This window comes from Zootoca vivipara, chromosome 8, assembly GCF_963506605.1.
Source record: "Zootoca vivipara chromosome 8, rZooViv1.1, whole genome shotgun sequence".
Lineage (NCBI taxonomy): Eukaryota > Metazoa > Chordata > Lepidosauria > Squamata > Lacertidae > Zootoca > Zootoca vivipara.
In genome coordinates, this window is record NC_083283.1 from 50,821,418 (window position 1) to 50,846,995 (window position 25,578).

General features: G+C 41.7%; 1 protein-coding gene across 1 annotated transcript in view; it reads left to right on the forward strand.

Annotated features, from left to right (window-relative positions):
• LOC118090370 (cadherin-7) overlaps positions 1-25,578 on the forward strand; it is a 115,058-nt gene that overhangs the window by 48,497 nt on the left and 40,983 nt on the right. Inside the window, exons 3-4 of the mRNA XM_035126025.2 lie at positions 3,362-3,656; positions 23,204-23,323. Of these exons, the coding sequence (XP_034981916.1) occupies positions 3,362-3,656; positions 23,204-23,323 (415 nt within the window). The remainder of the gene's footprint in view (positions 1-3,361; positions 3,657-23,203; positions 23,324-25,578) is intronic.

Consider the following 25,578-nt stretch of genomic DNA (forward strand, 5'->3'; position numbering starts at 1 on the left):
GGAACATCACAAATGTAAGAAGCCAACCTATGGTAATTAAAGCTTCCCCCCACCCCGCCGTGGGCACAAGGTTTTCTGTGCATAGAATCTGGCTCTTTTAAAAAAGCAACCTTTATTGGAGAGGTGGGGGAGAGACCAAGAAAGTTCAGTAGTAAAATACGAGATGTGATAGCCCTTAGTGCATCAAAGCAAACTAATAACATTTTTAGCTCTCAGGGTAGCAGTTATTCACTAAAGTATCACATACTAATCGCTATTGCAAGTGCATGGAAAGCAAATGCAGTAATTTACATTAGATGGTGGCTATAGATCAGCTAACGCATCTGTAAACAGGAATCTCCTTAGTTAACTTGGACCTTTTGAAATCCAGTGTCTAGCCCCCCCCCCAATCTTCAGTTAACACCAGCCCTGTTATGTTGTCAGACAGTAGTTTCATGTGTGTGTGATTGTAAAACTTGTGATATTTCTAACTGGAGAGAAAGCAATAGACTTGATGGGAGCAATGATGGTATGGTGCAAGGAAAGGAGTGTGCCATGAATCTTCTGGGGTCGAGAATATTCAGAGGGACACATGGAGAAACCCTCTTCAGAGCTTCATCCTTAACATATCAGGATCTGAAACAAGTCAGTGGGCTGAGGTACATGGCTTGCTTGTGAGCACTAATCAGAGCATAAACAGAGAGGATCTTGGATCTTGGATATGCTGAAAGGGATATGCTGAAACAGCACATTTGGTTTCCTCTGAATGTCCTTGAATGTGCCCTTTCCTGACCACAGTTGGGCACCCTGTGAGGTATGCCTGTGAGTGTTTTAGGTTGGTATTTGAGAAGGGGTCAGGCTGGAATTGCAAGACCTTGGACAGCTCCAAGCATAGAACTTGGTCAAACAAGGGAGGCCCATATCTCTCTTGTTCCCAACTACTTCTCCCAGATCCCACACCCTACCTGAAGAATGGAGAATCTCAAAATGGAGATTCTGAAGAATGGAGAATCTCTTTTGACCTAGAGCCTAGTGCTCCATTATCTCTCAGTCTGTATTCATGAGTGTGGAGGTCATAGTGTAAAGGAGGCTCATTCCTCAGCAGAATCTGGCTCAGAGGGTATTATATCTGAGTGTCCGACTTGTGGGATTTGGCTCAAAGGGACTGTTGACTGACATGCTAAAGGCTTAGTTTTGGGCCTGGGCCTGGGTTCAGCAGCTTGCACTGCTGGTCTTTCTGATCCAACTGGTGGCAGTGCCTTGCTATGACTTGCTTGCAACATGTTTTGAGAACAAAATTGTATCATCCACCAGAACTTCAACGCCATTATTACAACAGATGAATTTCAAAAGGCACTCACAGCACTGTATATGTCTGTGGTGTTGGATGAGTTTCAGTTAGTAAGGCTTTAGGACATGAACAAGGACATTGGTTCTGTTTGGTTGCACTCTTTACTCTCATGGATGATGAAAATGATCAAGGAAGGGATGGCTCTCTGGGCTAGGAAGGTGATTAATGCTTCCTGTCTAGAAACTCCTTAAGAAACCCTCCTTCGATCTGGAACACCTAAATACTTATTATCCAGTTGCTAAAGTTTCCTTCTTGCACAAGGTTCTTGAAGATAGAGTTGTGGGCTAGTCCCAGGCTCTCTTGGATGAAAACTGATTTTCTAGATCCACTTTATTCAGAGATTACAACTGGTTTTGCCACAGGAACTGGCTTGGTCCCCCTGTATGATGACCTTTGTCTGGAGAAAGGAACAGGGGAGTGTGTGACTGGCTTTCAATACCATCAACCATGGTATTGTTGTGGAGCAGCTTCCCACATTGGGAGTGAGAGCCACTGCTTTGCAGTGGCTCCTTTCCTGCTTAGTTGACCATTTTCAGCGGGTGGTTCTTGCGGAGTGTTATCCAGCTTCATTGATCCTTCGATGTGGGTTGCCATAGCCTTCAACTTTATCTTGTATGCTGTTTCGCATGTATTTGAGGCCTTCTCTGTGGTAGCTCCTCATCTATGGAATACTTTCTCCAAGGAGGCATGCCTGGCACCATCACTATCTACTTTTAGGTGCCAAACAAAAACATTCTTGTTCTCCAAGACTTTGTGATCTTAATAGCCTACTTATATTTTAGTGGAGTGTGGTTGAATTTAATATGCCTTTCCCTATAAATTAGTGGTTTATTTTAGGTTGTTTTAGGCTTGTTATTAGAGTTGTTTTCAAATATTTTTGTTAGTTGCTTTGAGTTCTTTTCTCTGAAAAAAACAAAATAGAAATATGTATAATACAATACAGTATAACATATGACTGTATGCTGTAGTAACCATCCTGTTTATGTGAATGTAGATAACAGATTAAAAAGCACACAGGCTATAGCCATAAAGAATGCAGGAGTGCAGTTTATTTTATATTTGTACCAATCTAGAATTATCGAATTGTGGAAGAAAGCTGCCTAGTTGAACATGATCTCTATTATGTTTTAAAGCTCTCACCAAATTTGATTTGTTTTGATTGTGTTAAAACTGAAACAAGCAAAAGAGCTTCTTTAAGACCAGACAGATCAGTTAGGACTCAATCCTATACACACATGCTTAGGAGAAAGTCCTGTAAAGTTCAGTGAGGCTGGCTTACTAGGCATGCAGGTAATACTATATTATTCTATTATTTTAGTAAGCAATTAACAAAATACAGCACATTTGCTATCAACAAGTATGTTAAAAAGTGTTTCTATTCATACAAATCCATGGTATTACTTTTCTTTATGATTATTTGGATCCAAATATTCAAAAACTTAAGTGCAAGCCATGTAAGTCAATATCACAAAGAAAAACTTACTAGTTCAGTTGGTAGAGCAAGAGGTTCTTATTCTCAGGGTTGTGGGTTCATGTCCCACATTGGACAAAAGATTCCTGCATTGCAGAGGGTTGGACTAGATGACCCTTGTTGTCCCCTCCAACTCTACAATTCTATGATTCCATGAACTTTTAAGTAGTTCTACTGACACCAGCAGGATTACTCTGGGGTAAATCTACAAGATTGTCAACCTCCGAAGTTCAGCAGCTGTACTCGGAGAAAACTACAGGAATGGGATGTTCTTGCTTTGAGCTGCCATGAAATGCATTCGAAAATAAGATTGTTTATGGAATGAGATGGGACTGTCTGGCTCACAGGAGCCAGCTGACAGCTTCCCCTCGTTTGCTACATGCTGTGCATAATCAACATTTGCCTTAACTTTCCAAGAATGATAAAATTTCGTATACTGCTGCATGACATGCAAATTATTATTATTATTATTATTATTATTATTATTATTATTATTTACATATATTCATACCACCGACTTTCCTGCAAGTTAATCTCATCTCTCATCAATTTTTCACCAGCTTCACTCTGATGTTGATAAAGGAGATGGCTCCATCAAATACATCTTGTCAGGAGAAGGGGCAAGTTCCATTTTCATTATTGATGAGAACACGGGGGATATTCATGCTACAAAGAGGCTTGATCGGGAGGAACAAGCCTACTACACCCTCCGAGCACAAGCACTAGATAGACTGACAAGTAAACCCGTGGAACCAGAGTCAGAATTCGTCATTAAGATTCAGGACATCAATGACAATGAACCTAAATTTCTGGATGGCCCTTACACTGCTGGCGTGCCTGAAATGTCTCCTGTGGGTAAGTACTTGCAGTTGAAAATCAATTCTTGTTTTTCTTCCCTTTTCATTATTGCTTTTTCAATATTTTGTTTCTTCCTATTGCTTATTGCTTTAACACACTACTATCTTGTCTGTGACTTACTTCTCTTGAAATAAAAATAAAAAAAATCCTTCCAGTAGCACCTTAGAGACCAACTAAGTTTGTCATAGGTATGAGCTTTCGTGTGCATGCACACTTCTCTTGAGTAAAAGGCAAGCTTGAACCCATCCCATCCCTGAAATCTGCTAATCCATGACATGAAACACTTAAAGTTTCTAGTTGAATATTTCAAGAATAAGGGAGGGAGCATATCTGTGAAACTATTTTCTGAAACAGATAAAAGGTATCATACATTCAATTGGCAACCGAAATATTCAGGTGACTGAAGAAACTAAAAAATGGTTTTGTAGAACTGGAACAGGTTTCAGTGATTGGGGCTATTTAGTTTAGAAACAAAAAAACTATGTGAGGGATGGGACAGGATGGAGGTGTATGAAATCAAGCATGTTGTGTAGAAAATGCACATATAAATATTTTTCTTCCTCTTATAACACTAGAATGAGGAGTCATCCAATCACTAAATGTTGAACTATTCGGAATAGGCAAAAGGAAGTGCTGCACGACACAGGGCCTCTTAAACTATGGAATTTTCCTCCATAAGATGTAGTGATGGCCACCAAAGGAGATTAGGCAAATTAAAATTCAGAGAGGATAGGACTAAACTAGAAGTGATGGCTATATGCCACCTCCAGGATCAATGGTAGCATTCCTTTGTACAGTATACCAGTCAGTGGAAAACAACAACAGAAGGGGGCTGTTGCCTTTATGTCTGGGCTACTCATAAGCACCTGGTTGTCCTTTGTGGGAAACTGGATACTGAGCAAGGGAGATATTAGTTTTGAACCATATGTACCATATGTTCTTAAGGGACTTTTTTGAAGATTCATTTGAAGTGCTTAAAAAAACGTTAATTTCATGTTGCACCCTAAGTGCTCTTTCAGTGTCCTCAGCAGGAGAAGTCCCTAGGTACCAATCCATGATTGTCCACATGTCTCTCCTTCCCCTTAAAGAAGCAAATAAAACAGCCCTGTTGAAATGTGGTAATTTGGTGTTGTCACTGATTGCTAAATATTGAAAGAGTTTTAGTCATGATTAATAACATTGTCAGTCAAGATGAGCTTGGGTTTTTAGGTACTACTTGTGTATTTGGCTATTGTTACTTCTCAGGAATAGGAAGAAGATATCATCAGTTTCTGATAAGTATTCCATGTTCAGTCTCAACAGACTATTATCTGGGTGTTTCATTTTTTCCCTTGTACAGTAACTGGAGTCTATATTGTCTTCTCTCCATTGAGTCTGATATACTCTCTCTCACACACAGTTCTAAATGTGTTAGTTCTCTCACAGAATTGTGCTGGTTATAGAAACATCATTTCTTTTACCTTAATAACCTTAAGATACCTTTTTTTCCCCTGGATCAGGTCACTTTAGAAAGAGATTCATCTCTAGAGTTTGGGCAGGTATTCTACCTGCTACTAATTAAGCTAGTCTCTATACCAGGGGTAGTCAACCTTTTTATACCTACTGCCCACTAATGCATTTTTCTTGGTGGTAAAACTTCCTTACCGCCCACAGTAACATGTGGCATAGAACCCTGTACTGCCCACCTGGAATCCTGAAACGCCCACCAGTGGGCGGTAGGGACCAGCTTGATCACCCCTGCTCTATACAGTAGCTATCAGTGTGTTCATCTGTAGCTTAAAATATCAATATGTGGGTCTTTCTGTGTCAATATTTTCTTTGCTGTCCATACTGCTCTAACTGCCTCCCTTTTTGCTTCAGGATAGAGGTGGCTTTTGGTAATATTGTTTAAAATGTCTGGAATGATGAAAATTCTTCTGCTGTAAATTGAGTTGCATTGTCAGTCGTGAGTTCATGTGGAAGGCCCAAGTCAACAAAGGTATTGCTCAGCTGTACAACAAGGCTATAGCATGCAATAGTAGGCAAATGAGTATATTGCTACCCGTAGAATAGTAGCCCACAACAACCAGATAATATCAGTTGTGAGCCCCAAGTGCATAAAAGTCCATTGCTTTGTGTCGATCAAGTTCTTCAGCAGTCACAGGGTAGAGTTTTGTTATTCATGTCATATCAAATTCCAGTCCACCATACTGTATTCTTGGCTCCTTTACAACATTTGGTTAGACCCTGATATCCTTGTTGGATAAGGTCTAGGAACTTCTTGTATATCATGGTGCAACAATATAGGGTGTTTTTGTTTGTTTGTTTGTTTTGCTCTTAGGCCTTTCAATTCACTCAGTTGCATATAGACAGAAGGGTACTTCCTAGCATACTCTGGTTTCTCTTCAGATTGTATAAATCTTCCCCCTTTTTGAAGAGTACTTCCTAGTAATCTCTGAGGTATTGCTAAGGTATTCAGGTCCTCCTAATCTAATATAGTATAGGATTTATCCATGAGTAGATGTCTACGTACATCTGACAAGCCTGTTTTAAAATGCTGTTTTAGAAGTGATGTACCTTGACTTCTTCCTTTCATTTGCAAGTCCCTGTTTGCGCTGTGGGCTTCATAATAATGCATCTGCTATGGATGCCTGTTTTTGTTTTCTAACGTACTTGTCTACTGAGCTGAATCTCATCATTATTAGTAGAAGATGCTGGCCTAGTAATGTACTTGAACCAAACCTTTTTCTTAAATCAAGGTCATCAAAGGTTTATAGTCTGTGAAGAGTCTGAAAAAAAGTAGATCACATAGGCATCTATAAAAGCTTTACAGTGCTCAAACACTAGCGAAACATTCTCTCTTTTCACCCCCTTAAATTTGTGCATAGCATTTTTCTGCTTCAGTAAGAGGTTAGGTAAGTGGTCTGGAACAGAATGCAGTGAGCTTGCATTCTGAACTAGGCAGATGATTATTCAAAACTCCTTGTAATGATGATGATGATGACGACAACAACAACAACAACAACTTGTTGGCATAACAAAAAGTATAAGATTGGCTATCAGAAGTTCTGGGCCCTTTATATTTGTAAAGGTAGCCTCTTGAACTATCTGCCAAGCCTGGTCATTGTGGATTTCAATAAAAGGTTTAGTTTATTCGTCTTTCGAATTTTAGTTAGAAAAATTTATAAAGCACTCAGTCAAAGAGTCCTTATGTGGTGAACCTAAAGCAATGACAAATAAAACCAGGAATGTTTAGAAACAGTTATATGTAACTTGTTAACATGTCCAGGTAAGTTTGATGTTTTGTTTTGTTTTTTATAAAAAAAGCCGTTGCCTTAAGCAGGACAATGAAGATGTTCAACAATGTGATCAGAAAGCATCTTGGTTCTGTAATGTTAGTCAGCCCTTACAACTCTCTGGACAATGTCCTTCTCTAGGCCTGTCCTTGTCCCATATTGTGTGATTACTTGACCCAAGAACTGCATTTCAACTTTGCATCGATTAGTTTGGGTCCAGATTCAAGGAGACTGTTCCATAAGATGACCAGAATTTTGTCATGGTCTTCCATTGATGTATTAGGATGTGTATTAGGATATTGTCCACTAATACCACAGCTCCTTTTGTGTTTCTATGGAGCCTTGTCATCTTTCTTTGAAAAATCCTGGGAGTACTTCTGATTCCAAATGGCAGACATTGAAAACAATATCCCAAAGAACGTGATAAGTTTAGTCAGTTCACCACTCAGTTTTGTCAGAGGTGTTTGCCAGAAACTGCTTGAGGCATCCAATTTGGAAACTACTTTGGCTCCTGTCACTTTGGGGAAAAGGTCATCTAGCATTGAGAGTACATATTTTTCTCTGACTACAGCTTCATTAAGTTTTTAAAGATCTAGACAGGTGTGCATTTGCCCATTTTTCTTGATGACAGGGACCGTTGGTTCATACCGTGAGGTGAGCTCAGTCATTTGCCTAAGTGTGCTCCTTTCTTTTATCCTTCCTAGCTCCAATTCTCCATTCTGATATAGGTGAATAGATATTATGTGGCTGTTTGTACGTAGTATTGTTTGGGCACAGATCTTAAAGCAGTGTCCACAATGTCTCATTTTCTTAGGCAGTTTTTGTCAAGCAGTCCTAGTTCTCCCACAACTTTTAGTAGCCCCATTCAGGCAGCTATTCCATGACTGAGGATTGTATGGCAGACAGAAATGGCTCAGCCATGTAGCTTTTTAGTGTAGTAGAGCATCCAGAACCACGCATAATATTCCTTGGGTCATGTAAAACAATTGCTGTCTTTTGCACATCTGTGAGCGCTCTGGAATTTTGCATAGGCCTTCTCTGAAATAAGTGTAAGATAAGCTCCTAGATGTATTTTGGAATTAATAGCATTTTGACTGGTAGTTAAGTTTATTTTCCAAGGAGGGTCAGTGTCCTTACACAACATAAACTTTTAGGAAAAAACGCCTGTAGACCACTGTGGTGAGTTGTTGTACCACCTGAATACAACAGCTTTCTGGATGATGTCCTTCTCTAGGACTATAATGATAATAAGATGCCCTGTCTTCAAACACTTTCCTCACTATGCTCCTCTCATAGCTGCCAAGTTTTCGCTTTTCTCGCGAGGAAGCCTATTCAGCATAAGGGAAAATCCCTGTAAAAAAGGGATAACTTGGCAGCTATGGCTCCTCTAGCTTGACTTTTGTAATTGGTTTTTGTAAACTGCATAGAGAATTTTGATCAATGGGTTGTCTAGAAATGGCATTAGATCAATAAATATGGCTTTGTAAAGAGTTACATCCTCGAACAGTTGCATACTTTCAGAAAGCGCTTGGTCTATAATTCCAAGCACCAATTTGTCTTTAAAATCTTCAAGCTCACTGTGTTCATTCTGTTAATTCAGGATCCTAACAAATAACTCAAATGGGCACCCACATTCATTTATGGCCCTCCTCAGCAAAGGTAAGGATTTAAAAACATTGTTAGCTCCCCACACTTGTACCATAAAGAAGTGAACACAATTTTTTTTCTCTTAAGCCTTTTTGGTCAGGCAAATCTTTTCTTCAGGATTCTTTAAACTGGAACCTTCTGGTCCAGGGAACTGTGCCTAGAGCTGGGTGAATCTCTTATCTTTTCAGTCCTAAGTTCAGTTCTCCACATTTTTATATGAAAACCAGCATGTTAGTGTGAATTTATTCTAATGCACATATTTATATTTGCAGTTTTGCTCATTATGCATTTTTGCAAAGCAATTTCCCCTAATATAATGCCTGTCTGTATCTCATGTTCACTAATATATGCATTTTTGTACACATTGCTTGTCTGGAGGATATCACTAAAAATACAGAGAAGTGTAAATTTGGGAAGGTGGCTGTTTTTGTGTTGTTTCAAAATGTACAAATTATGTAAGTTTGCCTTTCAGTGTGGACTAAATAATAATAATAAAAATCCCCTCCCTAATGGTGACACTGTTTGTCACATTTGGAATTTGTGAGTTCTGACACCAGGTCATGGAAGAATCAGGACACCAGTCAGGAAACTAGTCAGGAAGCTAGACAAGAACTTTATTATCTCTCTCCACAAAGAACAGAACAGTAGCAGGAATCTCATGGCTGCCACCCAGATACAACTATGTCTGGTGCTATCAAATGATTAATGCAATCTAAAGCCCCTACTCTACCCATAGCTGCCAAGTCTCCTGTTTTTCCCGGGAAATCCCCATTTTTCCAGTTGTTCCTAGCTGGAAAAAAAATGGATTTTTTGGTTTTTTCCCGGTTTATTCTGGTGCGGCGGCCATTTTGGAACTGGGTGGAGCATGCTCAGAAGCAACTTTTGATGCTACTCTGCCCAGTTCCAAAATGGCTGCAGTGCGACTTCTGGCACGGTGGCCATTTTGGAACTGGGCAAAGCAGCATCAAAAGTGACTTCTGAGCATGCTCTGCCCAGTTCCAAAATGGCGGCAGCGCTACTTCCGGTCTGCTATTTCCAGCCCAGTCCCTTATTTCTCTGACAGCAACTTGGCAGGTATGACTCTACCCATGTGGCATGAGCTTTCATAGCTAAGGTTCTACTTCATTTGATGCAGTTTTAGACCTAGGTCTGTTCTATTCAAAGCTGACCTTAAACTTGTTCACAGATGCCATTTGTTTATCTCAAGTCAATGGTCTCTTGGTGTTTTTCAGAATTCAAGAGAATCCAGAATGTATTCAGACTTATTTCCCCTGGAAATGGCCCTACATAAATAGTTTGGCTGTATCTTTGGGTAAATTTTTTCCCCTTCATTGGTGTCCATCATTAGTCGTACACATAGAGTAGAACCATTGAAATGAATGAACCTAACTTATTCACGTCTATTAAAATCAGTGAGTCTACTCTGAATGACTAACACTGGGTACAATCTCTTGTGTTCATGTAACTGTGTTAGCAAGTAAGTCTTCCAGATTGCAGACTGAGAATATAAAAATACCACATCAGAACAAACAGTCTCCAGTTGTTGTGGGCTGCTCTTGAAATTATTTGTCCCTGTGGCGACGTAAATGAGAGTGGTTTGAAACATGAGTCAGGGGCGGAGGGTAGACAAGTAAATCACTTTTACTGCAATATGATTTTACTAAAATGTAAGCATAAATATTATTGCTGAGTTGATAGCTGGCTGTTTTCCACAGTACTTTAACACAATGTCAATGAAGGAAAAAAGGAGAGTAACCTCTGAAGGAAAGATGGAGATCAGTGTTTCTAGGGGGGGGGAATCACGAGGGCAAGAAACAGAATTCTTAAAGCTGTTTCCAGCTGCACTCCATTAGAAGGCGAAAACTTGGATAATCCATTACTTTTAAGACCAAATGATTCCCCAACTTTACGAAGGCTATATATTTGAACAAAGAAAACCCCAATGCTGAGATCTCTCTCTGTGTGTGTCTCTCCAGTGGCCTCTCCTAGGGTTAGGAAAATTTGATAGAAGCACCACACTTTAGGTTGCCTTTGTATTAAATATATATTGTTCTTAAATCTCTGAGACTTTTGTGTGGATTTGTATTCCCCGAGTTCAGCAGGGGGCAGCATTGGAAAGTATCTTGCTCCTTCATCTTACCCCCTGAAGAGGACTGCTATCCAGCTTTCAAACCTTTGTTATTTTTCTTCCCTTTTCCTATGCTGATCTTTTTTAACTCAGTGCTTTAATCCCCAAGCCACATTCTCAACAGCAGTGTTTTTGTTGAAGCCCAGAAATGTCTCTGAAATAAATATCATGAGGCCTCGAAGGTTTCACTGGGTTCCAGACAACCCCCCCTTTTTTTGCAAAAATATATATTTTTAAAAATGAGGTTAATGACCCCATACCCCTCCATACTGTCTGTCTGTTGCCAACATGATTGGAAGCACCATCACACCTTCTAAGGTTCTCTACTTTTCCAACCATGATCATTTTAGGTTTCCTGTGCTGTATGAGGGCAACTAGCTACAATTCCCAAAGTTCCCTGGAAATGTTTGTTTAAGCACTCTGGGAATTGTAGTTCTGTGAGAATAGTGTTTTCCTAACAACTCTTAGCACACTTAAGAAACTGCACAACCATGTGTTCTTAGCATAGCTGCTAAGTACCCCGTTTCCCCCGGGAAACCCCCGTTTTTACTTACCTTTTTCAGGTGGTCCCCCGTATCCCTTCGTCTCCCGTTTTTCTCCATTATTTTCTCCTGCCGGCGGCCATTTTTTCTGATTTGCCCTTCTATGGGCACCAAAAATGGCCGTCGCCGGCTTCAAAAGTCGCATCTACGTATATCCGGAAGTGCATAACGCGACTTCCGTGTCGGCGGTGACCATTTTTGGTGCCCATAGATGGGCAGAGCGACACCGGAAGTTGCGTCGACGCACTTCCTGACATGCGTAGAAGTGACTTTTGAAGCCGGCGGTGGCCATTTTTGGTGCCCATAGAAGGGCAAAGCGGCACAACTTCCAGTGTCACACGGCTGCCGGTCCTGGTTTCTTAGAATAATTTTTTATAGCTTATGAAGCAGCATCCTGCAATCAGATAGATGTTTGATGGTCTTCCATTGTCATAAGCAAATCTGTGAATAGTTTTATAAGTACTAAACATATTTCAACACATTTCACATTGTTAGAGGTGTGTGGTAAATTTTTGCTTTGAAGGCTCAAGTAGTGGTTATGAAATAGGAAAAAACTTCCATTAAAATGCAGGAAACAAGAGGCTGACAAAGACCTAAGACACAAAATTAATGTGACAAAAAAAAAATCTATGGATCACCTTACCAAGTAAATTTGGACTTCTAGGTTGCCATACCAAAACATTGGGAACCACTGGCCTACACTGGCTGGCAAGGCATCTGCAGGGTTTCAAACAGGAGTCTCCCATTCCTACCTGGAGATGCTAGAGATTGAACCAATAGTGTTCTTTGTTCAAGGCAGATGTTCTGCGACTGAACTGAGACCCTTCCATTGATCTGGCTGCCTTGAACCAAAGTGGCATTGTCCAAATGCCCAAGGAAAGCGGGGATGCTTTTCTCTGGTTTCAGATGGATATTGTGCCCACACTCAAGTCATGCTTGCTAGCTCATTGTAGCTCATGTATTTGAACACAAGTGGAGGAAATATCTGAATGAATGCAACTGAACACTAGTAAGGGCTCTTTATCAAGCCTACCTATCGAGTGGCAGTGAAGGCAGCAAAGAAGGCATATTTGCTGCCTCCGTTGCATCCTCAGTATATTGCCCAGCAGAGATTTTCTGGGTAGTACAGGGCCTTTTACAGGCTGGCCCAAAGGAGGTGGTAGAACCTGTGCCGGGTTTACGTATAAGCTAAACAAGCTATAGCTTAGGGGCCCACTCTCTTGGCCCCCCCCCAAAAAATTAAAGTAAAAAACAGCAATTGGATGTACATTTCCAAAATAGAAGATAAAAACAAATAAAATAAAACCTACATACAGCAACATATTTTGTTATGTGCAAATATTATTAGGTCCATAAATCACCATATAGCATATATTCAACAACAACAACAACAACAAAAACCAGTGGCAATTTGTTGTTGACAAAGGACAGCTGGACATATACAGGACCCTGTTACCTTCAATAGCTTAGGACTTCATCAAACCTAAATCCGGCCCTGGCTAGAACCAATGGTAGCTTGCTGTCACTTGTTTGCAAAGCATTTTGAGGATAAAATTGCTTGCATCCACCAAGACCTTGACTCTGCTGCTATAGCAGATGACTCTCATGGGGTGTCCAGAGCACAGTCTAGTCCTGTTGTGTTGGATTAGTTTCAGTTGGTAAGGCTCAAGGATGTAGACAAGCTGCTTGGATCAGTCAGGGTGACCACCTGTGCTCTAGACCCTTACCACCCTTGGCTGATAAAAACCTGCAAGGAGGGAATGGCTGGCTGGGATGGGGAGGTGATCAATGCCTCTTTACAAGATGAGGCAGTCCCTGCCTGCTTGAAGGAGGCAATGGTAAACCTTCCCTGGATTCGGAAAACCTAGCTAACTACTTGTTGTTGTTTAGTCGTTTAGTCGTGTCCGACTCTTCGTGACCCCATGGACCAGAGCACGCCAGGTACTCCTGTCTTGCACTGCCTCCCACAGTTTGGTCAAACTCATGTTCGTAGCTTCGAGAACACTGTCCAACCATCTTGTCCTCTGTCGTCCCCTTCTCCTAGTGCCCTCAATCTTTCCCAACATCAGGGTCTTTTCCAAGGATTCTTCTCTTCTCATGAGGTGGCCAAAGTATTGGAGCCTCAGCTTCACGATCTGTCCTTCCAGGGAGCACTCAAGGCTGATTTCCTTAAGAATGGATAGGTTTGATCTTCTTGCAGTCCATGGGACTCTCAAGAGTCTCCTCCAGCACCATAATTCAAAAGCATCAATTCTTCGGCGATCAGCCTTCTTTATGGTCCAGCTCTCACTTCCATACATCACTACTGGGAAAACCATAGCTTTAACTATACGGATCTTTGTAGGCAAGGTGATGTCTCTGCTTTTTAAGATGCTGTCTAGGTTTGTCATTGCTTTTCTCCCAGCTAACTACTGGCCAGTTGCTAATCTCCCTTTCCTAAGCAAGGTTCTGGAGAGAGTGGTCACAGACCAGTTCCAGGTGCTTTGGGAAGAAACTGATTTTCTGGATCCATTTCAATTGAGGTTTTGGCACAGAAACTGCTTTGGTCGCCCTGTATGATTATCTCTGTTGAGAGAGAGAGAAGGAAAACATATCCCTGTAAATTCTTCTTAACCTCTCAGTGGCTTTCTATTTGATTGACCATGGTATCCTTCTGAAACGACTGCCCAAACTGTGAGCTGCTTTTGAACTCACCCCCTCCCTCTCCCTCTCCCCCCTCTCTCTCCCTCTCACCCCTCCTCCCTCCCTTCTCTGTCTCTTCCCTCCCTCTCTCCCTCTCCCTCCCACTCTCTCCTTCCTTCCTTCCTTCCTTCCTTCCTTCCTTCCTTCCTTCCTTCCTTCCTTCCTTCCTTCCTTCCTTCCTTCCTTCCTTCTCTCTCTTCCCCCTCCCTCCCCACCCTGCACTATTATTCTGTGGTAGAAGGGCTGCTACTGCTTTGGAACATGTAGCAGAGATCATGGTTACAAGGAACAGGTTGGATGTGAAATACATCTGTGTTTGAAATATGATGGGGGGGGTGGGAGGCCAGAAGGTTATCTCGCCTAGGGCGCAAAAAAACCTAGTACCGGCCCTGCCTACTTGGATAGTCATTTCCAGAGGGTGTTCCTTGGGGAATGCTTTTCCGCCCCATGAAACCTTCAATCCTATCCCCTCTGTTGTTTAACATCTACATGAAACCTCTGGGTGGGGTTTTCCGGAGGTTTGGATTGCGTTGTCAGCAGTATGCTGATGACACTCAGCTCTACCCTGTTTCTCATATTTTAAGACATACCCATAAAATAAGCCATAGCAAGATTTTAAGCATTCAAGGAATATAAGCCATACCCCGAAAATAAGACATAGTGATAGGCGCAGCAGCAATGCCGGCCGCGGCAGGAGGAGGAGGAAAAAAATAAGACATCCCTTGAAAATAAGTCATAGTGGGTTTTTTTGAGGAAAAAATAAATATAAGACATGTCTTATAATATGAGAAACACGGTATTTCTCCTTTACATCTGCAGGTGAGGCAGTGGAAGTGCTGGACCAGTGTCTTGCCGCGGTAATGGACTGAATAAGAGCCAACAAACTGAAACTCAATCTGGATAAGACTGAGGCACCATTAGTGGGTGGTTCCCTAGACCAGGTGGGTGGGAGATCACCTGCTCTTGATGGGGTTACACTTCCTCTGAAGGAGCAGATTCATAGCTCCAGGTTGCTCACTGGAGCAAGACAGTTTCAGCATACTGCACCGATCCTGGTCCGACTGCACTGGCCCAATTTTGACCTATAAAACCTTAAATGGCTCAGGACCGCAATACCTCAAGGACCGCCTCCTTCCATATGAACCTGAGATCATCTTGTGAGGCCCTTCTTCATGTGCCTCACAAGATGGCTCCCTATCTGTGGAATACTCTCCCCAGGGAAGTCTGCCTGGTGTCTTCATTAGATACCTTTAGATGCCAGGCAAAAATGTTCCTTTTTAACCATGCCTTTGATTGATTTGATTGACATCCTATGCCCTTTTAAAATGTCAGGGGTTTTTTGGGGGGGATGTTATTGGATTGTTGGTTTTTTATTATGTTTTTTGTGGTTTTATATTTTGATTTTATTCTGTGAACCACCCTGAGACTTCCAGGTATAGGGCAGTATATATAATCTAACAACAACAACAACAACAACAACAACAACAACAACAACAACTTATTTAATAAATGTGGCCCTTTTTGCCCAACAGCTCTCTCTTATTTTCATGGAGGGGAGGGATGAAAGTACAGTGAGATATGATCTTCTCCTCTTGCTGGGAGTTGTTGACACTCTTTCAAATCAATGAAGGAAGAGGCAGGCCTCAAGCTAGTGCAGTAAAGGTCATGTCTCTTATTCTAGTACAGCACAGATATTTCACTCAGGAATATCCTAAGCATATCTGCTTGAGGCTCAGCTCTTCTTCATTTGTGTGTGTGTGTGTGTTTGGCTCACTTCCTTGCATTTTCTCCTGCTCTTTGAAATAAATCGATATCTGAGACTGCCTTGTATGTCTGATCCTGTGCCAGTGAATGCTTACGGCCTTGTGCCCTGTGGCTAACAACCACACAGGCAATGTACTCTCTGAGCACCCAGGTAATCCTTGCATGATGCTACCGTAGCCATGGTGTTAAAGGCAGTTGTGCGGACTAAATATTTTACACATCCAGGAACTGCTGTGGGAAGTCCTGTGGAGACAACCAACCATGCCACATTCAAAGTAAGTATAAAGTAAAAGAAGCTTGACTCCTCCATAAACAATGTTTGAAAGTAGGTGGTAATTAAGCCATTTGGACAAAAGCCCCTATGTAGCTTCTTGTATAATCCTAGCAGATGTCTTTGTTTTGGAGAATGATTAGAACTTGAAATCAGCGGGCTTTTCAGGGAAGATTCATTTAAGCTCTCTGGTGCAGCTAGATGGAAGTTACTTTTATAGATAATTGGAGACACATCCTGTCCCTGATTTATGATGCTAACAGTTTACTATGGTTATATATGGCAGACTACTTTATTAGTTCTGTCGCACATACAAGTTATTCCTTCACAGTGTATATTCTTGTTCAGATGGTAAAACAGAGGGAAATTAATTCCTCTACAAAGGAGCAGCAAAAGGTGTATAAATCACCAGAAAATAAGGTTTAAGTGGGATTATATGTGGTGCATGGGCCTTGTATACTACGGCAAATTAAATCTACTTCAAGCTTCTTGGAATGGTATATTTAAATGCCTTTGGGGTTACCAGTGGAGTAATATTTAATACTGCATTAATATTGGATTAAGGATTTAGTACCATGAACTGCTTGTGTGGCATTTATCTTACATAGTCACATTGATTCATAGTTTATTTATAAGACACGGTTTCTAATTAAACATCTACAGCATTTATGAAATATTAAGGGGAAACAAAGTATCTACCTCCTATTTTGTTTAAAATTATATCCATGGCAAGGATTTTATTAATTAGCCACTGAGCACAGCAAAAATAATTTTCAGCCAAAATAAATTAGGAAAGCATGAAAACTACCAATATTAGAGAGATGATTACTAAATTCTCCCCAGTTTTTTTTGTCCAGATTATCTGAACTTGTTTGCAGCATGGCAACAGTGCATTAGCAATCCACTATTCTTCCATTTAAAAATAAACAATTATGATCTGTAAAGACTACTGTGCATGCACAGTTTCCCTGATATTCTTTTTCATCATCTCTCTCTCTCTCTTTCCTCTCTCCCCTTCCACATTCCAAGTTCTCCATGTACCAAAATATCTTTGCAAATTAATTGAATACTAGACAAAGTTTTCTGGGTCAGCTTGGATTAGTCACATTCTCTCAACCTAAACTCTACCTCACAGGGTTGATGTGAGAATAAAAGTAGGAGACACTATGCATGCCTCGTACTCTTTGGAAGAAGGTTGCAGTGATGTACTAGGATATAATAATGTATTTTAAAGACATGTTGATGGAATGTTATGTATGATTGCATCACCATATATGTGCACTGTGATTCATTAATCCAAATAGATGCTTGTGTGCATTGGTAACCCTGACACCAAAAAAAGACAGAAATGAACAGATAGAACTGAAAGCTGTGACAAAATGCATGTAGGTTAGTCCTGGAATAAATTTTTGATTTTATCCCATGTAAAATAAGCAACAAGATAGATTGGAATGGGTAGAATGGCGACTGGATGAGTCTTGACCTTGACTGAGCAGGGTGACCTTTATCATAAGAAAGAAGTATGGGTGTATGTGCCTGTTGGGAGACTCATTCCCCGTGTGCAGTCATAGGTTTATTGTCTGTCATATGACTGTATGTCTTTGCTGTGCTAGTGTTACGCTACTGTGCAATCTCTGCGGATCCCTAAAGTGTGCTGGTGTCTCCTGGCACCAGTTGCTGTAATGTTGGGGCTGGAGAATGCTTATGAAGCTCCCAAACGATCACCTGGGAGGGGGAGAACATGCCAGCCGAGCATGTGTCTCTGCCAGGGTCCTACTCATAAGTAGGCCTTTTTCCTGACAGTGCCAACCTATCATTCTTGATCTATCAGCAGCTTTGATATTGTTGACTATAGCATCCTCCTGAACTGACTCAGTGAAAGAGATAATGGGCACTGTTTTACAGTGGTTTCAAGTCCTATCTCTGGGGTTGGTTTCAGGTAAGATCATCTTTTGGCTCCATAGTTCTTGTGGCATGGGGTACCATCTTGTCCCCTGTGCTATTTAACATCTAGTTGCAGCCATCGTGAGCAGTTATTATGAGATTTGGGGTGAGCTGTCATCAGTATACTGTAACACCTGCACATCTCTGTAGCATCTAAGTCAGGAGAGGCCATGAGAGCCTTGGGCCACTGCCTGGACTTGGGCCACTGCCTGGTAGGCTGGATGAGGGTCAAGTCTGAATCTAGGCAAGATGAAGGTTCTGTGGGTGAGAGGGTGAGTTGCCTTCTTTGGATGGTGGTGTACTTCCCATGTACTCCCATGAAGCAGCTGTTTTGTATGTTGGGAGTGCTCCTGGACCCATCCCTGTCACTAGAACTCCAGGTGACCTTAGTAGCTAGGAGTGCCTGTTGACCAGCTTCAAATGATAAACAGCTATGGTTGTTTCTGGACTGGGTTAGACTGACTACTATCATCCATGCAATTGCAATTGCAATATCTGAAGAAGTGTGCATGCACACGAAAGCTCATACCAATAACAAACTTAGTTGGTCTCTAAGGTGCTACTGGAAGGAATTTTTTTATTTTGTTTTATACTTATGTACCTGAGACCTGCAGCCTGAATCTCTGACTCTGTTTTTACTTCTTATACCTTATTTTTGGTCTGTGTTATGTTAATGCTTATTGTAGTCTTTGATCTGATAATCTCTGCTGTGGTGAATCCCCTGGTAGGAAGGTGATAGGAATGCATATAGGAAGGTGCTATAGGAATGCAGGATGGTGCTTCTTCCTACAGCAAGAATGGTGAACTGGGGGCCCTATGGATTTGTTAGTGATGGAAGTTGGCATCAAACAGTTTCCAGAAGGCTGCAGGTTCTCCATCCCTGTCCTTTAGCAATGGGTGTGGCTCATTTTCCATTTCTGCACCACTCATGACAAGGATTGGAAGCTGTTGAGCAAGAATAGCTTGATGATCCTTCAAGAAGAGCATCAGAGAAGGGATTAGGCTGGGCTAGTTTACTCCTCTCCCCTGCCTACCCCCCTTGCTACTCATCCTACAGCATTTGATCATTCTTCTGGGAACATTTTGTGTTCCAGTTGCCCTTGTATATGTGGGAGCAACTTTTCTATGAACAACTCCTACATAGCTGGGGGGGGGGAAACCCAGTGTTTAAATGAGCCAGTCATTGGGTAGGGCCTGATTGTGAATATTTCCCACAGATCGGCACCTTCCTCTGGCTTACTGCTGAATCTGTTGGACAGCGGCAAACAATTTCCCTTTTCCCTCTTGCTATTGCGCTTAAATCCTGCTTGCTTGTTTCCTACAGGCATCTGATTCGCCACTATTTGAAGAGAATGCTGGACTTAGATGGGCCATTGGTCTGATCCAGTAGGCTCTTCTTATCTTCCTTTGTGTCTAGAAGAGGTTCACATTTGTTTTAGATTTACATTTAATACATCACCTTCCACATTTTCTGTGTAGAAGATCCATACTTCCCACACGTATCATGCAAAGAGGTTCGGGCAATCGAGAGATATTTTAGTAACTCCATTTTTTCATTTGACCCCTGGAGTCTAGCAACTGTACTGGTTTCATACCATAATATTGTCTGCAAGAGAAACACCTGGCATTAGTAAGCCAGCAGGATTTACAAGCCACCCTTAGTGGGCTTACAGAAACTGTCATTGCAGTTATGTATGATTCTGTGGTTCCCTTAAGAATGATCAGCAGTAAACATAGAGCTTACTATGGGAGGAATTTGTAAGGATTGTTGTCAGTAACTGCTAGTCTTGAGAGTTCAGTTAGCACTTCCTGGAGAGATTGTACATTTCAACATGACAACACAGGTATTCAAAAGAATGAATTGAATGAGCTTTAGCAGCTTTGCAGTATAGAACCCCATACCATGATCGAAATAGAGAATATAGCAAATAAATAGATCCAGTTTGAAAAGTCACAATTTTGCTGGCTGAGATAGATTTGCATTTTCCCACCACGCTGGGAAACGGGGCGGGAGGGCGCCGTAGAGATCGCGCTGTGTCTGCCCGCCCGCCGCGCAGCAGCGCCGCGCCCACCCGCCCACCGCGCTGGGAAACGGGGCGGAAGGGCGCCAGAGTGATCTGGCGCGCCATGGCGACAGCGGGGCTTAAGACGGCGCTGTGCAGGCTGAGACCCTACCTGCCTGCAGACTGTCTCGCCAGTGGTGCATGCTCTAGTTATCTCCCGCGTGGACTACTGCAATGCTCTCTCTGTTGGGCTACCTTTGAAGGTGACCCGGAAACTGCAACTAATCCAGAATGCGGCAGCTAGACTGGTGACTGGGAGCAGCCGGCGAGACAACATAACACCAGTCTTGAAAGATCTACATTGGCTCCCAGTACGTTTCCGAGCACAATTCAAAATGTTGGTGCTGACCTTTAAAGCCCTAAATGGCCTCGGTCCAGTATACCTAAAGGAGTGTGTCCACCCCCATCATTCTGCCCCGACACTGAGGTCCAGTATCGAGGGCCTTCTGGCGGTTCCCTCGTTGCATGAAGCCAAGTTACATGAAACCAGGCAGAGGGTCTTCTCTGTAGTGGCGCCCTGTGGAACGCCCTCCCATCAGAGGTCAGTGAGATAAACAACTACCTGACATTTAGAAAATACCTAAAGGCAGCTCTGTTTAGGGAGGCTTTTAATCTTTAATCAATTATTTTATTCTATTTTTCTGTTGGAAGCCGCCCAGAGTGGCTGGGGAAACCCAGCAAGATGGGCGGGTTATAAATAATAAAATATTATTATTATTATTATTATTATTATTATTATTATTATTATTATTATTATCTATGCAAATCAAGGACCACCTCTTCCTGTAGATTTTTCTCCTCACACTACAATCAACATCTGAAACCTTGCTCCAGATCCCTTGATGCCAGGAGCTTGACTGGCAACAATCAGGGCCAGCTCTCTTCTCTTGCCAATTGAGGAGTGTTACCAGATTGCTTTATTTTTGCTGGTGCATGTCACCGTTTCAATGGCTCTTTTGGGTCTTGTTATAGGGGCTTTGCTTTGATGTCAGTTTTTGTGATGTGCAGCGGGGAACTCTTTGGATTGCAAAACACCTTGAGTGTCTTTGAAAATTAGGCAGGGTGAACATTTTAATAATAATAATAATAACAACAACAACAACAACACTGCAGTAGCAGAATAAATAAGACATCACCCTCTCCTTGAGAAACACATGTTCCTCAGATCAAGGTCATTCTGAAGTTCTTCCCTTCAGAGCTGAGATTTCCTCATTCTAATTCCCCATTTTCTTTGAAGGAGGAAAAAGCATCATGCACTTCCTGTGCTGCTGGAAGTGATAAGAGCCTTGCTAGTGAAGTTAATACAATTAGACACATTTGCACAATAAAGCATAAACAGTCCTGGCTCTTTACTAAATTATATTGTGAGCAGTTCATCAATTAGAGTGAGAATCAGACCAGGACATGACTTTCATAAACTTGTTAAATTGGCTTAGAACTACACCCATTATGAAGTTTTAATATCCTATTTAGTATCCTATTTAAATATGTGTGAAATTATTTGGATTTCAGAATCTTTAAGGGATTTAGAATGAAGGTAAGGGCTTCAGAATGAAGCCTGTGCCAATTTGGGGTGAGATGGGGAACCACAGTTTCTGTGGATTAGCAGTTCCTTCACTGTAGACTGATTTGGGATATTTGACCCATCCAGTACCTTAAAGGAGGCAATTATGACTTTATTTTCCTGAGGCATATCTTTAAAAACAAACATACAAACAATTTTATTGGTTTTTAAACAAATACAAATACAATAACCATTAAATATTTATCCAGCAGAACAGCTAATGGTGTTTGTTTTATCCCTTGTCCCTAGACATACATTTAAACATTCAGCATTCAAGCATATTACTTTAATGTAACCTTGCCACGCAGAATATTGAGCAGACCCCCTTCTGTAACTATGTTAATGACCAAAATCAGAGGAATACTTTATTGGTCGCTGAGACCATTTTCACCCATTCCCCTCCCCCCCAACCTGGAGACGCTACTGGATTACATAACCAAAAACCATGGAAAATTGTTACCAAAAAGTCTGCATGCATAAGTTAATGTGATTTGTCGAAATCTACACACATATGGGAATACTTTTATTGAACATTGTACATGTGCTGGCATATGCAATTACATTTATAGTGTAATATATGAGGAAGCCCTTATTAAGCAAAAACAAAAACAAAAAACTAGATACAACCATTTCCAAATGTAAGAGTTTTTTATGTTTTCCAATTTCATTACTCACCAAAGGGCAATGAAAGTATATTTTTATTATAAACTTAACATTTTTTTTTATTATTAGCAACAATTTGCTGCTTCAGAGTAGGCATATGGGTTTTCAGAGAGAACAAAACCTCCTTTTTTCTGCATGGTGTGAAAGGTCAATATTGTGTTTAGAATGACAACCAACTCTCTGGTTCCCTTCTAGAAAAATTCACAGCCATACCTTTATAATGAAGCTGGTAGCACAAGTCAATTTCTGAGTGAATAAATGTTTACATAGTGAATTACCTCTAGTCAAGGATTGCCTTGTTTGTAATCTCATCAGAGAGGCCAAAGGTTAAGTGTTCACAGCAAATTAACAACCACCTCACTCCAGTCATGGTCTGGGCCGAGTCACCTTGACACACAGGTGACTTGAGGAAAGCTTTTTCATGCCATTCTATTCTCATCTCCCTGTGGAGTCGTGGAGCACCAAGATCATTAAAAGTCGATCAAATCAGCACTTTTAGCAGAGGATGGAATAATTTTAATGGCAAGAAAATAGGTTTAAAGGCTTATTAGAAGCTCAGCGCCTCTCTATTTTTAGAGGATCAACTGTTTCTGGGGGGTAGCAGAAGTCATTTAAATTGCAGCTACCATTTTACACCAGAAGCCCCTTTACTTTTAATGATCCACACGCAAGTCCTGCCAGTGATGGCTGAATTCACTGGGTTGCCTTGGCAGGCGGCTGAGGCACATTTTCTGTAGCAGCAAATGGAAGAAATAATCTAATCCCATCAGTACCATTTCTTACAGAGATGGGGAACCTATGGCCCTTGAGTTGTTGCTGAACTAAAACTGTCAACATCCCTGAATCTTAGCCATACTGGGAGCTGAAGTCTGTTACCAAGGCTTTTCCCCCCAGCCAGAACTCCATTCTAAGAGAATGAGGGAGGCATTCATGATGAGTTCCAGCACCTCTTTTTTCTATAAAAATAGCACTAATTATTACTCCTCTGAACATTTTCACAGGAACCTCTGTGGTACAAGTAACAGCTACTGACGCCGATGACCCTACGTATGGAAACAGTGCCAGAGTGGTCTACAGCATTCTTCAAGGACAGCCTTACTTTTCTGTGGAACCAAAGACAGGTAAATGCTCTTACACTTCCCATATCTACAGCTTTTCTCAGAGAAAACGGAAAAGAACCTCCAGAGTTCTCTGACAGAGGTGCACTCTATTTCACTACCGCTATAATCCCATGATGCAGGAAAGTAGGGCTTGCCCATGTTCACCTTGTGACTGAAGGAATGAAACTTTATTTGCATCAGCCATCGGCCGTAGCAACAAAAAACATTGCAATATATCGCAGAACAAAATAAAAAGTCAATTATATAAAACACAGTTTAGGGTCCTGAATCAGCAGTCAAATAGTGGACCTTATGTTGATTGCCCCAGCTAAAAACCTTGCAACCTTTGCAGTCATGTGCTCCTCTTGATCTGCCAGGAGAAAAGACACTGTGCCAATGGTTGGGCGACCTGGAATGGTCAATAAAAGAGGCGTGATAATCTCGTTCCTCAGGTCTTTGTAAAGAGTGCACGCGAGGAGGGCATGCACCACTGATTCGGTGTGGCCATCTCCGCAGGGACATAAGCGTTTTTCGTACGGAATCTGTTGGAATCGTCCCTCAAGTAAAGGCAAAGGCTGTACCTTGTGTTCACCTTGTGCGTGCCCTCTGCCCCACTTTGTCCCCTCCGCAGTCCTATTCATGCTCATGGTTGCAGTTCTTGGAGAGAGTCTGCATGTGCTTTGGCAGACTGCCTTACTGCAGATACAGCCCCATGGGAAAGGGCTGCTGCAGGGGCAAACAGGGCAAGCATGCAGAGCCCTGCTGTCCAGCATCATGCAGTTTGAGTCATCTGAGCATGGACATCGAAATACAGCTTAACTGAACTCCAGATTGCAGGCAAAGGCTGCCATCTAGTAAAGCTGTTTGTGGATAAGTAGACCAATAAATGGCTGTGAAGGCTAAATGGGACTGAAAGGGAAGAGTAATTTTATTATTATTATTTGCTGATTACGGCTATTTGGAAAATACATAGGTAAAGGTAAAGGGACCCCTGACCATTAGGTCCAGTCGTGACCGACTCTGGGGTTGCGGCACTCATCTTGCATTATTGGCTGAGGGAGCCGGCGTACAGCTTCCAGGTCATGTGGCCGGCATGACAAAGCTGCTTCTGGCAAACCAGAGCAGCACATGGAAACGCCGTTTACCTTCCCGCTGTAGCGGTCCCTATTTATCTACTTGCACTTTGACATGCTTTCGAACTGCTAGGTTGGCAGGAGCTGGGACCGAGCAACGGGAGCTCACCCCATCGCAGGGATTTGAACCACCGACCTTCTCATCAGCAAACCCTATGCTCTGTGGTTTAACCCACAGCGCCACCCAATTAAACATGGTCTCTGGGTGGTTCACAGTTATTGTTACAAGTATTGTTACAACAGGTTAGATACAATCAAAACTTCTTTTTCTTTTTTCTTTTTTAAAAAAACCAATAGAGAGAAACTATACCAGCTAAGGATCAGTGTAAAATCAGCATGAAGCCATCATGAGGCAACATAAAATCAATAAGAAGGGGGAAAACACACAGCATCTTTGAATATCAGATACAGGAGTCAAACAGCAGGGAATTATAATCATGTCCTTACTTCCAAAGTTATCCTCTTGACCATTGTTGGAAATGGAGTGCTAAACTCAATAGACATTAGGCTGATTTGGCAAAACAATTCTTATCCTCTAATGCAGGCTTTGCCTGTGGATAAATCTGGAAACTTGAGAAACTGTGGCAAGCAACCTTGCAGCTACACACACCACATATTCACACACACACTCTCTCCACACACGCACACTGTAACCTTCCCACACTCAAAGTCAAAACAACTGTGCCACAGTTAAGTTTGAAAAAGATTTGTCTACAATTGGAGGCTTCTTTTAAGCCTAATTGCAGTAGCTGGGAGGGACAGGGTGCTGCAGGCACTGGGATGGGTAAGTCCTGTTGAGGTCAATGGGATTTACTCCCCAGTAAGTGTGTATAGGATTTCAGCCTTAAAATGCAGTATACATGTCTTCTGAAAAATAAGTCTCCTTGGGTCTACTGGGGCTCGCTGCCAGTTGTGTGTAAGATTGTAGCCTTTATCTTGAGGAAGAATCCGTTGATCATTTTAAAACTGGCTTGTCTCCTTTGGCATGAGGGCCGTTGCAGAGTGGGAGAGAATCAAAGTTCTCACTGTGATTGTGACTCTCTTTCCCAATTGACATGCATGGACCGTATATTTGGATATGCGGAATTTATAGTCTGGATTTTATTAGATATGTGTTACTGCAAAACAGTTTGGGGGTTTTAA